Consider the following 17,234-nt stretch of genomic DNA (forward strand, 5'->3'; position numbering starts at 1 on the left):
TCTCGGAATCATTTCAGTACGTGGATGATGAGGGTGCAGTCGTATTTGGTCGGACATGGCAATGGTTAAAGCGCGTACAGTGGGAGTGTCGTCTTGCGGAAATAAATACATTGGAAAGTTTTATTCATTCATTTGTAAGAAACTAAAACGTCTATTAATTGGCTGGGGGTTCGGGGGCATTTATTTCATAACTTAGAAGCATAATCATAATAGTTGCAATCAGATTTCCTATATGCATACTGTATGTGTGCGTCGTAGATGAGGTTATACATCAGCTATAAAAAAATATAATACATTGTACATTTGTAATCAACATTTTTAACGGGATCCTTTCATACTGTTCGTCGAGTGAGCTCTCCTTGTCTTTTCTAGCCAAGTGTACAAAGGATCATATAAAGTCTCAGAACATCAAGTTTATATTAGTGCGAAGGAACACCACGAGGTGTTCGCAAGTCCCTCTTGATACCGGCGCCATTTTGGGCGGGGCCGGCTCAGTCCGGAAGTAGCATCAGGGGGAAATGTTTCCCATTACTGGCAGTTTGGACCAGAGTCCTTTTCGGCAGTTCTAGAATTCATGCTAACAGAAGGAGTGGCAATGTCATGTTTATTTCGTTGGCGGTCAAGGCAGCCATCCCTTACCGGAAACCTGCAGAGGCCGAAGGTTCCGCCGGGGACTTTTGTAGGATCTTCAAGGCTGCGGAGATGCTGTCGGAGATGGGGGCTCGTGCCCCAGTGGGCAAATGTCCGAGTTATATTGCTGGTCAAAGTTACTCTAGTGGCCGGGGCCCGCCTTCCAGCGGACCCAGACGCCATTTTGAGGCCCTACAGGGGCCACTCTCGTCGAGTTTGCAAGAGTGGAAGAGATCCTTCGGAGTGAAAGGAAGAGGTCCCTGTTGTGTGAAGGCGGGACGTTCGGCTGGGGTGCAGCTGTGATGCCCCCACCTGGGGGGGCGAGGGAGACTCGTTCGCGCCGTCTCCTTCTCCCGGTGCACTCCATGCTGCTCTTTTTCATCGCCCCGCATGAAGGTCTCTCCACATCCGGTGTTCCCCAAGTCTTGTGCTCAGTGCTGTGGGAGTATGGCCACCTGTGGCGCGCATTCGGCGCGGCACGAGTATCGGTGCAGTCATTGCAGGTTCGGTGTTCCGAAAATATGGCCACCATTGCACGTTCGGTGCTGCGCAAATACTGGGGTGCCACCATGGTGTGTTCGGTGCTGTGCAAGTATGGGCACCATCGCCTGACTGGGGGTGTTCGGCGTTGGGCCGGGGGCTGGGAGACCTCCTATCGGTGGAGGTGGGAGAGGCTCGTCCGCGTCGCCTCTCCCTCCCAGCCCGACCTGGACGCATTCCTGCAGGGGTATGGACAGGGCATCCGCCGCCCAGAGCTGCTGCGGCTGTTGCGGAGGAGAAAAGGAAGAGGTGCCTCGCTCTTCTCTGGACATGTGGCGGGACTACTTAAGTCTATCCAGGCCCGTTGCGGCTGGGCCGAGGAGGCATGTGGCGGGACTACCGGCAACTACCTAGGGCCGTTGCGGCTGGACTCCGCTGGCCCCTGCCTCTCCTCCGGCTTCCCCATATGTTAAGATTTCCTGACCAAGAGTTGGCAGCGGGGCCCGCCTTATATGGGTTGCCGCTGGTTGGGCGTAGCCGTAACCCTGCCCTATTTTGGAAGGTTCCAGAATGGGGGGGGGCGAATGTTCTGTTTGACTTTCATTTTCTACAGTTTACCGTTATTATTTCTTGTTTGCTGTGTTAAATTAAAAGTTCAAGTTCATCAATGGTCTACGGATTTTGTTGTACCATTTCTTTCTTTCCAGGTTGCTTTTATGCTAAGTTTCTGCTTAACAGAGGTTGAGTAACACGGAAACACGTGTAGAGGGATGACGCAGATTCGTACATTACATACACACAAACTCAGACGGGGGGGGGGACAGTACAAGTACGACATACAAAGACCCAAGACGAATATAAAACAGTTATTGGTCATAATTATCTCTTTCCGTTTGTGAATCTTAAAGCGAGGCTGGGTTCCCGTCTTGACGTTGCCCGACCTAGGAGAACTTGAGCATGCCGCTGAAATTGTCCTGGCGAAATCTGTGCCATCGGGCATAATCAAACGTGGTGGTTCTATCTGGTCTGTCTACGTAAGTCGGGTTCTTCTTTGTCTCGCGCTTTTTCTCATACTGCCGATCTGTCGTTCCTGTCGGCCCTTTGCCTTTACTCACGCTCAGTAGAGTCGGGCATTGGGCTTTCCAGTGTCCGACATATCTACAAAAAGCGCATTGGTCTGGCCCTAAGTCTGGTCGTCTTTTGCGTAGTGTCGGGGGATAACTTGTGGGTAGCGGTGTCCTGGGGTTGTCCTGTCGGTATATTTCTCTACTTGGTTTGTCCTCGTCTTTTCTCTGTCGTTGCATAGCCTCTCTGCGCCACATACCGAGACTGTCGAGCATAACAGGCGTTGTCTTATTATTTCGAAGGGCTATTTCTAACGTTTCTATTTTATCAAGATCAAAGGATCCTGCCAGTGGCCACTGTTTGTCTTGACTTTCTTTGGTATACCTGTGCCACAATTTATTATAGGCTATGGTAACTAATCCATAGTTTATGAACATGTCCTTATTAGGGGTGCCTTCTAGTGGAGCTATATGGTCCACCTCTAATACACGGTCCGGGCTGAACCAATTATCAATCAATGGGGAGAAGACAGACATGACGGCTCGTAACGAGGGACTAATAAGTCAGCAGTGCCTATCTTATCACTAGGTGCAAAGACTAGACAGAATATTCCTATTCTACGTTGTTTGCAGGCAGTGAATACCTCATGAACAAAAAAAGAGTAACCAAGAACGCGGAACAATCAAGCAATTAATAAATAAATAAATAGGATAGAAAAAGGACAATGGGGAGAGTAAGTAGGGCGCAAAAGTCTGCGTCCTCTACCCTTTCACTAACCGCAAAGAGGAAGCTGTTGTTTCCGGTTTGCAGACAGAGAATCTCCAGAAGACAATCTGTGAACAGTAGTTCGGGGTTAAAGAACCCAGTTTAATCAGTGAGGGAGAGGGGAGTCTCCCAAAAACCGTTAAGAAATAATAGAGTCAGTGGGGGAGAAAGATAGGCGCGACGGTTACGTTACCTATCCTTCACCGTTTGCAAAAGAGAAGGAGCCTACTGTTTCTCCGTGTGCAGACAGTGAATCTCCAAATAGGTCAAACAAAGAGTAATACTAGTATTTTATAAATAATCAAGCAATCAAACAATCAAGCAATCATTTCGCAACTTGTCGTGATTACACGACCTTACCCGGACCATGTGGACAGTTTCTTGTCTTCCGAATCCAGCGCCCGTTCGTCCTCTTTTTCTCGTATTTCTCACGGCACTCCTAATGGTTCCCAGTCAGGACCGTAGATCACTCGAGAGAGGTCTGTTCGGAACTAGTGAAGTTCGGATGATCGGCTGCCAGACGAGGGTCTATTGGGCAAGAGCTCTCCCGATCGTTGCAGTCGTTCACTCTGTCGTCGGGACCTCTCCCACTGGATCCACGAGTCGCTGATGGGCCCCACGCTTGGGACGCCAATTGTTAAACCTGAGACGGGTCGGGGACAATCGGTATTTGCCCGGCGGTATTGCCTCTGTGACCCTCTAGTTATTTAATCAATGAAGAGGCAGGCGCTGGAGACTGGAAGGCAGGAAACAAGGTTTTTTTATTCTCTCCGGAGGAGAACACAACAAAACGGGCAGAAGGTATCGTTCTGAGGTGCTCTAGCTACATTTCTGAGGCCTGGCCTCTTATACACTGTTTTATGACTTTATTGCAGATTACATATTCATATTAAAGCTTTGATGTATGGAAAAGACATTCCCGGAACTCCCCTTTGGGCCCGTTCCCACACACATTTACAGTTGAAGTCCCCACCCTAGTCACAACAGGTGATGAGTATCGCGCAGCTGGATATTCCGCCGATTCACGGAATGTGGGGGGTTTGATCGGATCTCATGGAGTGGGGGCTTTGATCAACCCGGGGATCCTTTGGTGGGGGAAGCTTTCTATTGTACGGGGAGGGGCAAGGAATGGTATCGGCAGTGCTGGGTGTCGGCCTGGGAACGGGGAAGACAAACGGGCACACGGGGAAAAAGGGGTTTGCATCTAAGGGCCGGGGATCGTGAAAGGGAAGAAGGGAGGTGTCGCGCTGGGAACAGGATGAGGGCCTGGGGCAGAGCAGCGCCGAAGAGAGGTTTATGATTCAAGGCAGGTGCAAGCAGGGGGTTGGTCAGCGTGCAGGCTTAGTGAAGGCGAAGGGCTATATCAGGGGCCAGCGGCATGCAAAAAGGGTTCGCTCTGATCAGGGCATCTTAAAATGGCGGGTGCGCACGACAAAAGTGTGGCATCAGGGGAAGAGGCAAGATGGCGCAGATAATGTTCACCAAACCGTACTAATTTTCAACAGGGGGGGGGCATTGACGTTTTTTACTGTACTGGCTGTAACCTGTATCCAAAATCTTAAAATAAAATTTAAAAATAAATAAATAAAGTGGATCGTAAGACAACAGTGGCTCCAACATCAGGGGAGTCTCGCTGCTCATGTAGAGATTTTCCATTCTGTCCACCTAGGTCTATATTGGTGAATGTGCCCATCCAAAACCATGGAGGATTGTCCCTTCAATCCTCCCCTGTCTCACTCGCCTTGTAGCGATGATGGCAAGAGGCCTTTGGTCCTCTTCAGGGCAATGACTCCAATAGTGTGCTAAAATTGCAAGTAGTCCACCTTGCTCTCAAGGCTTTTCTCCCTTCTATTTTGGGAAACATCAATTAAATAATTTCAAGAATACTACCACACTTCATTGCATCAGTGGAAAGCGCAGTGTTGGTTCTTGGACCCTCTTTTGGGAGGCCTTATGTCTGTGACAGTGGGCTCTGCAGTTAGGGAATCTCTACTGTGATAGTCCTTGTTGTGGGCAACATCAGTGTAAGAGCAGATGTCTTGAGTTGATTCTCATCAATGGAGTATAAATGGGAACATTGTCTCGAAGCGGCTGACATGATCTTTTGCAGACTAGGATGCCCCATCTTGGGCCTCTTTGCCATGGCCCTAAACAGAAAGTGCGAATTGTCACCCTTCATGCTCTATTTATTCCCTCTAGTCCCTCTGCTGTCGAAGGTTATGCAAAAGCTGCAAGAAGATCAAGCACAACTGATTTTTATGACACCAGATAGAATAAGGGGAATTTGTGGATGACTAACTGTTGTAACTCAACAGTTGGATCCCTGTTTTTCTCCCACACAGAGTAGATCTGTTTTCAATGTAAGATGTTTGGATCCTCCATCGCAGTCCTCAGACGCTTTGTCTGGAATTGTGAAGGTTGAGCAGTGTCAACTAGAATTGCTTGTCAATGGTAGTTGTAGAAGACAACCTGACTTGCCAACAACCTGTTACCAAGTCTGTGTATGTGTGCCACTGGTCCAAAAGTATTTCTTATTGCAGGTCCAAGGGTTTAAGCCACTTCAAGAGTCATGTTTTCCGACATTGTACACTTTACACTTTTCCTTGCCTTGGTTACTGATTGTTCTGTCCTCCTTTATGTATTTTCGCAATCAGCCCTTATTGTTGCTGTTGCCTTTAGTGGAGCAGATTCTAAAAGATTTGTTATAATGTTTTCCTCTCTAGACCATTGTTGTTCTGCAGTGGGGTTTAAACAAAATATTGTGTTAACCCTTCTTATGGCTTCACCTTTAAAACCAATGCACTGTAGCTCAGTCTACTTACTTACACTGAAGACACTATTTTTGGTGGTAATCCCCTCTGCCTGTAGGGTTGGTGAATTACGACATTGTCAGTCCAGCCACCATGCATGTTTTTCCTCAGAAACCTGGGTCTTCATTGATACCCATTCTTTCTGCAGAAGATTGTATCTTCTTTCCACGTGTAACACTCTTCAGCCGCCTTCCCTCCACCTTGCCCTACCAGGAATGAGGAAAGGTTACTAGATCCCAGGTATGCTGTCTATTACTACCATGACTGTACAGGGCAGGACAGAGTGAACAATCAGATCTTCGTGGACTTTTCATGATGCCAAGAAGTACAAAGCCATGATAGAGCACACTACTTTGCCTTTGATCACCTTTTGCATAAAGATATGTGACACCTTGGACAAGAAAGACCCTCTGGCTTGTGTTTGTGCACATTCCATGAACAGCTTCTTCTGCCCTTAGCAGGTGCAGCCCAGTGGCCAATATTTGCTAGGTGGCCCCTTGGTACTGTCTGCATACCTTTGTCTGGCATTACTGTTTCATAGCTTGCAGTGAAGCATATTTCACCAGGGCCGAGTTGTATGTCTTCTTGGTTAACTGGCATTATTCAGTCCTGCCTTCTAGAAGGGGTTATATTTCTTTGGGACTCATTCTTAAGGATGGGGGATCTGTAGGAAGAAGTATTCATCTGAAGGATGAAAGTACTTTGCTTCAATAGCAATACTTCTGGCAAATACTGTATCTTCCCTCACACTGCTCCCTACTCGCCCTCCTTTCCTGGTAGGTTGGTTCGGCATCATTAAGCTCTTTACATTAGGTTGTGAACAGAAAGAAAAATGCAAAGAACTGATCCCAGCGCTCTAAGCGCTGCCATATATAGTATAATGTCTTCACATCCTGGCAATAGAAAGCTGCTGACAGGGTTGCACAGCAGCACAGGCTAGACTGAAGGAGTGTTGATGGTTACAAAAGGTTCCCAATTCAGTTTGGCATCTGGAGGATACTGATTGGGTGGGGAATCTGTTGGAAACTCCAGTTTACACAAGAGATGTTACATAGGGTCACTAAAATTATTTTTTATCATGCAAGGATGAGATTCTCTTGCCGATGTCCCTGCCTACTTTCATGACTTAACATGTAGTTGAAAATGACAACCTGATAATCCTTGTTACAGGTAATCTTTGTAGAAAATGTACAAGTGTAATTTAGTTAGTATCCTCTAGTTCAGCAAATAAGGTTAGGATTAGAGAAAGCATTCCTAACTTAAAGTAAAGTTTTACTTTTGTAATGTAAATGCTGTCTTTCAACAATACTAGTATAGCCAAGAGCAAACCTATTTGATTTAGAAGTTTGATGTTTGTTTTTTAATGCTATCACTGTGTTTTGTTTCAGGGGTGTTTCTGCATGTGTTGGCAGACACACTTGGCAGTGTTGGTGTGATAATATCTACAATCCTCATTCAGCAATTTGGGTGGTTGATTGCTGATCCCCTGTGCTCACTGTTTATTGCAGTGTTAATATTTCTCAGTGTTATCCCACTCCTCAAAGACTCTTGTCAAGTTCTTCTCCTCCGTATGCCATTGGAGAATGAGAGAGATCTACGTGTGGCGCTAGAGAAGGTCAGTTCCTTATTCATTTTCATGATCACGAATGTGCAAACATGGACATGTTGACCAACGAGTATGTGTTTATCAGTCTCCCACAGTTAGAACTAAGTAAACCATGTGATTTATCCTCACCTCTCACATTTCTGCTGTGCAATGTCTGCAGTCAAAACCAACATCTCCCAAAGATGTTTCTACAGTCTGTGCCCTGCAGTTAATTTACTTTGTAAATTGCACACACTAACTGGAATCAAATAACTAGCTGCTTTAATCCTCACCCACTTACTCTCTAAAAATCAAAAATCTATTCATTCTCAAGTAGCACTGAAATATAACATGGATGATTTGGTTGAGCATGTGAAAAACCGGAATCCATCTTAATTGGATCTTTGGAAACAGTTAAAACAGAACACACTATTTCTCCTGTTCTTTTGGAATGGGGTGATGTCGAGTTAACTGTGTGTGATCTAAAGTCCTCCTAGTTTCCCTAGCCATACTAATTACCACAGAAAACCATTGATCAAATGTTACCTTTCCATAAATTAGTATTCAGTCAGCAGTTGAGATGAATTGGGCAACTAATGTTTTTTTCTGAAACAAGGCATTTACAAGCCAATTCGGTGCCGTGCCTTTTAATAAATCATGTTTGACAGTATGAGTTATAGGAGATAGGGATTAAAACACCCATGTACAAAAATAAATAAATTATTACAGCGACCAGGCATGAGCCTTCGTAGCTGTGTAAGAGTTGGTAGGAAAGGATATGTGGAGTCCATTGTTGGTAGGGAATGTGTTAGGTCAACTTTGTTTAAGGCAGCCACTTTTCAACCTGTCTCTTGGCAACTATCCCGTTAGCAGGATGCCACCCCAGCTACGGTATGGCTCGATTGTATATGTAAATGTTCAGAAGGCCTGTGTACATTTTCTTGTGGGAAAACAGTGACTAAATAGGGTTTTCAGATGTTAGTTGACAGCACCTTCAATGGTAACTAAAAATGTATGATCAATTATTTTTTGCTGTTATTGTAAGTGATGTTCAACTCAATAGAGCACCATTTATAATCCCATAAAGGCATGGGTATACAGTAAATACAACAGAAGTGTGCTTTTAGCAGAGGCTTTTCACAGTCATACAACCTAACAAATGCCAAAAGTTTATAATTTATATAAGTTAAGGAAAGGAAATACAAAGATGAGGTTTAAAAAAATTATTTATATGGACAATACAAAATGTAAAAATAAGGAAGTAGTAAAATGTGCCAGTACAATTACGACTAAAACAATTTCAATATAAAGAGATACCCATAACAAAGACTAAGCATGTAACAAAAAGACATAACAAAGTGAACATAAAACCAATATACATATTTATAAACTACATGAAACTTTCATAAAGAGTCGATGTTTTAGTCCTCTCCATGGTGTCTTTCAAGGCGTGTGAACTCTTCTTGAGTTGGTATTCAAAGCTCTCAAAACAGTAATATATACAACATATTTAGATTCCCCTATTTCATCAAATGCAACTATCAAGTCAGACATCAGAATGTTAATTTGGTGTTGGTATACAATATCATGCCAAAAAAGACCAAAAGATGATAAAACATGAGAATTTCTAATAGATCAATCAATCAATCAGAGTACTTGTAAAGCGTGCTACTTACCCGTGAGGGTCCCAAGGCGCTGAGGGGAGAGGGGGTGCTGCTACTGCTCGAAGAGCCAGGTCTTGAGGAGTCTTCTGAAGCTGAGTAGGTCTTGGGTCTGCTGTATGTGGGTAGGGAGGGTGTTCCAGGTCTTGGCGGCGAGGTAGGAGAAGGATCTGCTGCCGGAGGTCGTTCGTTGGATGCGGGGGACAGCGGCGAGGGCGAGGCTGGCGGAGCGGAGCTGGCGGGTGGGGGTGTGGAAGCTGAGTATGCTGTTCAGGTAGGCTGGTCCGGCGTTGTGGAGTGCTTTGTGTGCGTGGGTGAGGAGCTTGAAGGTGATCCTCTTGTCGACGGGGAGCCAGTGTAGGTCTCTCGGGTGGGAGGTGATGTGGCTGCGGCGGGGGACGTTGACGATCAGTCGGACGGAGGCGTTTTGGATATGTTGTAGTAGGTGTTTGGCTAGTATTCCTGCGAAGAGTGCGATGCCGTAGTCCAGTCTGCTGCTGACGAGGGCCTGTGTCACCGCTCTTCTTGTTTCGGTCGGGATCCACTTGTAGATCCTGCGGAGCATTCGGAGGGTGTTGTAGCAGGAGGAGGAGACGGCGTTGACCTGCTTAGACATGGAGAGGGAGGAGTCGAGGATGAATCCTAGATTGCGTGCATGGTCGGTGGGTGTTGGTGCTGTTCCCAGTGTGGTCGGCCACCAGGAGTCGTCCCAGCCTGAGGGGGTGGTCGGAGGATGAGGACCTCCGTCTTGTCCAAGTTCAGCTTCAGAAGGCTGCTCCTCATCCAGTCTGCGACGGCCTTCATTCCCTCGTGGAGGGTGGTTTTGGTGGTGTGTGGGTCCTTGGTGAGGGAGAGGATGAGCTGGGTGTCGTCAGCGTAGGAGATGATGGTGAGGTCGTGATGGCGGGCCATTTGTGCGAGGGGCCATGTAGACATTGAACAGCGTTGGGCTGAGGGATGAGCCCTCGGGGACGCCGCAGATGATGTTGGTGGTTTCGGATCGGAAGGGTGGGAGGCGGACGCTCTGGGTTCTGCCAGAGAGGAAGGACGTGGTCTAGTCAAGAGCCTTCTCTTGGATTCCAGCTTCTAGGAGGCGTGTCTTTAGAGTGCGATGGCAGACCATGTCGAAGACGGCTGAAAGGTCCAGGAGGATGAGGGCTGATGTTTCGCCGTTGTCTAGTTGGTGCCTGATGTCGTCTGTGGCGGCAATGAGGGCTGTCTCGGTGCTGTGGTTTCGTCTGAATCCGGACTGGGACGGGTCCAAGATGTTGTTGTCTTCCAGGTGGCGGGCCAGTTGCATGTTGACGATTTTCTCGATGACCTTTGCCGGGAACGGGAGCAGGGAGATGGGCCGGAAGTTCTTGAGGTCCTTGGGGATCCGCTTTGGGCTTCTTGAGGAGGGCGTTGATTTCGGCGTGCTTCCAGCTTTCCGGGAATGTCGTTGTTTCGAAGGAGATGTTGATGACCTTCCGTAGTTGGGCTGCGATGGCTGCGTCTGCTTTGTTGAATACGTGGTGTGGGCACGGGTCAGACGGAGATCCTGAGTGGATGGATGGAGTTCAAGACCCTGCGTGTCTCGTCGTCATTGGTGTTGGACCAGGAGGTCAGGCGGTTGGCGCTGGTGGTGTTCACAGGAGAGGTGGAGTCTGGCGTAGTCGGTGCGGTCGTGGTGTTGAAGCTGTCGTGGATGTCAGCGATCTTGCGGTGGAAGAAGATGGCTAGTGAGTCACACAGTTCTTGTGAGGGCGGGATGTCGTTGGCGCTGGAGCTGGGGTTGGAGAGCTCCTGTACGATGCTGAAGAGCTCTTTGCTGTCGTGTGCGTTGTTATCCAAGCGGTCTTTGAAGGAGGAACTCTTGCCTAATCTGATGAGGTGGTGGTGTCTGCGGGTGGCGTCCTTGTGGGCTGCATGGTTGTCTGGTGTGCGTTCGTGGAGCCATGTCTTTTCCAGGTTCCGGCATGCGCGTTTAGAGGTCTGGAGCTCAACGGTGAACCAGGTGGCTCTCTTGTTGGCGTGGCTGTTGGAGGGTTTCTTGAGCGAGGCGAGGGTGTTGGCGCAGTCGTCGATCCACTGTCTGAGGTTTCGGGCTGCAGCGTCTGGGTTGGTGGGGTCAGTGGGTGGGTTCTTGGCGAGGGAGGTGATCAGCTGGTCTTCGGTGACTTTGCTCCAGCAGCGGCGAGGCAGCTGTTGGGTGCGGTGGTGCGTGGTTGGTTTCTTGAAGGTGAAATGGATGCAGCGGTGGTCGGTCCAGTGGAGTTCGGTGGTGTGGTCGAAGGCGACGGGGGAGCTTGTGAAGAAGACGGGATCCTGCGTGTGGCCGGCGGCGTGGGTGGGTGCGGTGACGAGTTGTCTGAGGCCGAGGTTGTCGATCAGGGTGGCTGAGTTGGCGTCATTGTTGTTCTCGAGGTGGAATTTCAGGTCCCCGAGGAGGATGTAGTCCGTGGAGGCGAGTGCGTGGGTGCTGGCGAGGTCAGCGATGGAGTCGCTGAACTGAGCCCGGGGTCCGGGGGGCCTGTAGATGAGTGTTCCTCTGAGGGTTGGATCCGGAAGTGCAGGTGTTCGGCAGTGTTGATGGTGTCGTCCACGTGGGTGGCGACCTTGAGGGTGGACTTGTGGACGATGGCTATTCCTCCTCCGATTCCGTTGGCGCGATCCCTGCGGGTGATCCTGTAGCCGTCTGGGATGGCTATGGTGATTTCAGGCGCCGAGGAGTCGTTCCACCAGGTCTCGGTCAGGAAAGCCGGGTCTGGGGCGGAGGTGTCGAGCAGATCCCAGAGCTCGACGGCGTGTTTGCGTGTGGAGCGGGTGTTGAGGAGTATGCAGCGGAGGTGGTTGGGTCCACTCCTTGGAGGTTTGATGGTTCTGTAGTAGGGGATCTCTGTGTATAGTCATAATCTAGTGATTAGTCCCGCCCATGTGCGTGGACCCCGGAGCAATCAAAAATAATCTCTTACAGTGTCGAACAAATGCAGAACTGCACAGACACTTAAGAGAGAATTTAAAGACAGATAATGCAGCCTATAAAAGCTACACTGTCCAGTACTTCAACTAGAAATTCCACCACAAAATCCACAAAACAGCAAAGCCTGTACAGATTTCCCTTGCTTTAACAGCGAACACCCTCTGGAATGATAGAGAGGAGAACCTGGACAGACAAGCCCCATAGGCTGCCATTATGTGGCTCAGAATAGGATACTGTGCCTTTAAGAGAACCTTCTATAACTTCCCAGTATCCCAGAATGCACTGCAGGTCCCAGTTACTTCCAGTTCATTTTTCCGGCTCCTGCAAGCAGGACCCTGGAGCATTGAGCTCTCCCTTTTCAAGGGTTTATTGGTGCTTTTTCACTGTTAATTTCGATGTGAGTGCTTCTAAAGTACTTTAGTGCTGTTCTTCTTGGTTTTTGCTCCTTTTGATGTCAAATATGCCTGCATTATTTGACAAATGCCCGGAGTGCTCCAGGAAGAAGGCAAAGTCAGATTCCCATGAGGTGTGTATCCTCTGCCTTCCCTCTTCCCACATCCCTGAGGAGTGTGAGATTTGTCAAGGCCTCTCTGGCAGGACCCTGAAGGAAAGACAGAAGATCAGGCTTCAGGGCCTCGAGGAAAGAAGGCTGAAGGCGCAAGGTGGGTCTGGAGGGGCTTCTTCTGCCCATGCTGAGGCCTCTGGGGGGCTCCCCAGGGGCAGGAAGACCAGCAAACGTTCCCATTCTCCATCTGGGTCGGTGGCACTGACCACGACGTCGAGAGGGATGACTACGGTCTGTTCCCCATCTCCCCAGGGCTCGAGTCGAAGAAACGTCGACGGTCGACGTCGAGGGAGTTACACAGGTCGCCGTCGGAGTCTCCTTTGACGATTTCGTCGTCATCATCGACGGGCCCGGCGTCGGCGCTCGCCGTCGAAGCGACACCGCCATTCGCCGTCGGCGAAGAGGAAGCGATCGTCGTCGGGGAGATCCTCGTCGTCGAGGTCGCCGTCGAGGCGGAAGAGGTCGCCGTCGAGGCGGAAGACGTCGCCGTCGAGGCGGAAGAGGTCGCCGTCGAGGTCGCCGTCGAGTCACAAGAGATCGTCGTCGAGGCGCAAGAGGTCGTCGTCGAGGCGCAAGAGATCGTCGTCGAGACGCAAGAGGTCGTCGTCGAGGCGGACAAGGTTGACGTCGAGGCGGCCGAGGTCGCCGTCGAGGCATGGAAGACGGTCGTCGCGGAGAAAGGGGCGCTCGACGTCGAGGGGCCTACGCTCGCCGTCTGGTCACCGTTCTGCGACGTCGAGGATTCGTGGTGAGAGGCCTTATGCTGTGGGAGGCTCTCCACAGTCCGGATCTGGAAAGGAAGGCGGTTCACCGGTGTACTCCGAGGTGTGTACTCCATCACAGGAGCATGTTACACCCCCGCCTCCGTTGCCGAGGGGTCTCCCTCCGAGGGCTCCGACCCCTCCTCCGTTGCCTCCTCTGCCAGAGAGGCCGCCCCCGGTTCCACCGAGGTCGGTCTCGTTGCCCAGGCTTCCGACCCCTCCCAAAGGGACTCCTAAGCCGCAGGTCTTGTCCAAGCCCAAGACGCCCGCCCCGGGGAAGCCGGCAGAGCGTCCCAGACCTAGGAAATCGCGGTCACGCTCCGGACGGAGAGGAAGATCGAGGAGTTAGACACAGGTCCTCCACTAGATCTAGGCATCGCCATAGGAGGCGAGGATCCAGGTCCCGTACGGACTCCTCTAGGACTCGCTCATATTCACCTACCTTATCGGACTCCCCGGAGACAAGGGTGTCTCCGGTAGACGACATCAGCACGTTCCAGGAGGTTCTCCTGAGGGGGGCTGCGAAATTGGGTATCACGGTGACGGCTCCTACACCTACGACATCCGTGATATTCGAGACACTTCACAAGAAGCATCTGTCTCGCCCTCTGCTGCCTTTGGTGCCAGGACTGGTCGAACCTGCGGAGGAGCTGTTCCTTACGCCTGCGGTGGTGAAGGCTGCTCCCTCCCGACTTCTGAAGAAGTACAGGGCACCGGATTCGGACCTGGCCTTCCTGCGGATGGACCCAGTACCCGACTCCGTGATAGTGACGGCGGCCAGGAAGTTACATTCTACCTCCCCGTCCTCCACCGTGCCTCCTGATAAAGAAAGCTGTTGGATTGATTCGGCTGGAAGGAAGGCTTGTGGGACTTCTTCCACGACTATGAAAGCCTCCAGCGATTCGGCATTGCTGGGGCGGTACGGCCGTGCAGGGGCGGTACACCGTGCACTGTGGGATTCCCTGGAACAGTTTGCGGACCTTCTGCCACGTGACAGGAGGGAGGACTTCCAAGAAATAGTTAAGGAAGGGATGCTGGTTTCAAACCCGGTCATCAGTGCCGCTGCGGATATCTCGCTGTTGGCGGCCCATGGTTACTGTCACGGGGTCAACCAGCGCCGCCATGCTTGGCTCAGACTTACGTCACTCAAGCCTGAGGCACAGCAGCGGGTGGCCAATCTGCCCTTTTCCGGAGAAACACTGTTCGGAAAACATGCCGATGATGAAATGGCCCGTATGAAGGCTGAGGCGGAGACCCTGACGGCTGTGGGCTTGGAGAAGCCCAAAGAAAAGAAGCCCTACCGCCCGTTCCAGAGACGGTTCGGTTCGCAGGGAAAAGGACGAGGACAGTCTTCGGGACAACAGCAGCAACAACAACAGCAGCAGTTCCGGAGACCCTTTCAAAAACGCCAGAGGGGTAGAGGTGGACAGCAGTCCTCTACTGTGAACAAAGGCCCGGCCGGGTCTCGACCCTGAGCAGTTACTTCCCCTTCATCCGTTACCCGCTCCGGTGGGGGGAAGCGTTCAATTTTTTCTGGCAGAGTGGAGAAAAATTACTCAGGACAAGTGGGTGCTGAATATTGTTTGCAATGGATACAGTCTTCGGTCCACCAGCCCTCCTCCATTGATTCCTCTGGTCAGCTCGCAGTATCAGCTGCGCGAGCTCCAGGCGGAGGCCGATATCCTGTTAAGGAAAAGGGCGATAGAAGATGTACCTCTGTCTCAAAGAGGAAGAGGTCTGTACTCCCGGTTCTTTCTGGTCCGCAAGAAGGACAAGAACGAGTTCAGGCCCATTCTAGACTTGCGTCAGGCAAACAAGTGGATTCGCAGAGAAAAGTTTCGCATGCTGTCGTTGCATCAGATTTATCCTCAGTTGCAACAGGGGGACTTGCTGTGTGCCATAGACCTACAGGATGCATACTTCCATGTGCCCATTGCACACAAACACAGGAAGTTCCTGCGATTTCAAGTCTGCACCAATCACTATCAGTACACAGTACTTCCGTTCGGGCTGAAGTCTGCGCCCAGGACTTTCTCGAAGTGCATGGCAGTGGTAGCGGCACACCTGCGGAAGAATAAGGTGTTTGTCTACCCGTACCTGGACGATTGGTTGATCAAGGCCTCCTCCTTCTCGGAAGCTCAAGCGCACTTCCGGAAGACGTGCGTTCTATTGAACAAGCTGGGGTTGCACATCAACATGTCCAAGTCTGTCCCGACTCCGGTCCAGTGCATTCAGTACTTGGGAGCCTCCATCAATACGCTGTCGGCAAGCGTGTCTCCTTCGGAGGAGCGACGATTATCACTCCTTCGGAAGGTTCAGGCTCTCATGACCACTCCATCTACGACAGTGAGGACGGTGTCTTCTCTACTGGGATCGATGGCCTCTTGCATCTTCCTGACGCCACATGCGCGGCTGCACATGACACCGCTGCAGGAGTGCTTGGAAGATCAGTGGGACCAGAGGAGAGGATCTTGGGACGACAAGATACGACTGTCTCTGCATGCTCTTCAGTCTCTGAAGTGGTGGTGTTCAGCGGAGAATCTCCTCAGAGGGGTTCCCTTCCACAAGGACATTCCAACTCAGACTATCGTGACGGATGCTTCTCTCCAGGGATGGGGAGCGCACTCCGGAGACTTACAGACTCAAGGGACGTGGTCCCCGACACGGAGTCCACGTACCACATCAATTTCCTGGAACTCAGAGCTGTTCACTTGGCGCTGAAGGCTTTTCACCCGTCCTTCCAGACCAACTCTCTGCTTGTACAGACGGACAATATGACCACGATGTATTACCTCAACAAGCAGGGGGGCTCGAGATCGTGTACTCTGTCGCAGGAGCCGCAGGCGATCTGGCACTGGCTTCTGGCCCGAGGACTGACGATAACGGCCACCCATCTGCCAGGTGTGCAGAATGTTCAGGCAGACGAACTGAGCAGACTGATTCAGGAAAACCACGAATGGGTCATGAACGACGAAGTACTAGGAGAAGTCTTCGCAAGGTGGGGAACTCCAGACGTAGATCTGTTCGCCACCGCCGAAAACAGCAAATGCCGAGACTTCGCCTCAAGGTACTACCAGCCGGGGACGCTGGGGAATGCGTTATGGATCAATTGGTCGAACAGCTTTCTGTACGCTTTTCCACCCATTCCCCTGATTCCGACGGTTCTCATCAAGCTGTCCCAGTCCAGGGCGCGGATGATATTGATTGCCCCGGAATGGCCCAGACAGTGGTGGTTCACGGACCTGCTTCACCGGTCTCTCCTTCCACACATGAAGCTGCCGTGCAGGCCGGACCTTCTCACGAAGTTTGGGGGGCGGATGTTGCACCCCAACCTCTCGTCTTTGAGTTTGGCGGCATGGCTCCTGAGATAGTGCAATATGGCCATCTGAATCTCCCAGAGGATTGCATGGACATAATAAAGGAGGCTAAGCGACCTTCCACTAGGACTTCTTATGCTTACAAGTGGAAGAGGTTTTGCATCTGGTGCAAGTCCAAGAACTATGACCCTAAGACATGCAAGGAGGATGTCATCCTTCCATATCTACTACATCTGGCGCAGTCTGGCCTTAATGTCCATTCCATTAAGGTTCATCTGGCTGCTTTGACTGCCTACAGGAAATGCCCTTCACAGACTTCCTTCTTCCAGATCCCTGTGATCAAAGACTTTCTGGAAGGCTTGAAGAAAGTATTCCCTCCTGTCAGGCTTCCTTCGCCTTCCTGGGAATTGAATGTGGTGCTGTCCAGATTTATGAAGGAGCCTTTTGAACCTATTCATAAGGCTTCGTTGCAGAACCTGTCCTGGAAGGCGGCGTTCCTCGTGGCCATTACATCGGCCCGCAGGGTGAGTGAAATTCAGGCGTTGTGTTGCCAAGAACCTTATACTGTATTTCATGCTGCTAAGGTTGTTATGCGTACTCACCCTAAATTTCTTCCCAAGGTTATTTCAGATT

General features: G+C 50.4%; 1 protein-coding gene across 1 annotated transcript in view; it reads left to right on the forward strand.

The window, feature by feature from the left end:
• The window catches only part of SLC30A5 (solute carrier family 30 member 5), a 311,396-nt gene that overhangs the window by 242,524 nt on the left and 51,638 nt on the right, over positions 1 to 17,234 (forward strand). The window contains exon 14 of the mRNA XM_078675193.1: positions 7,139 to 7,365. Within this exon, the coding sequence (XP_078531319.1) occupies positions 7,139 to 7,365 (227 nt within the window). The remainder of the gene's footprint in view (positions 1 to 7,138; positions 7,366 to 17,234) is intronic.

The sequence above is a fragment of the Lissotriton helveticus genome, chromosome 2_1 (genome assembly GCF_964261635.1).
Source record: "Lissotriton helveticus chromosome 2_1, aLisHel1.1, whole genome shotgun sequence".
NCBI lineage: Eukaryota > Metazoa > Chordata > Amphibia > Caudata > Salamandridae > Lissotriton > Lissotriton helveticus.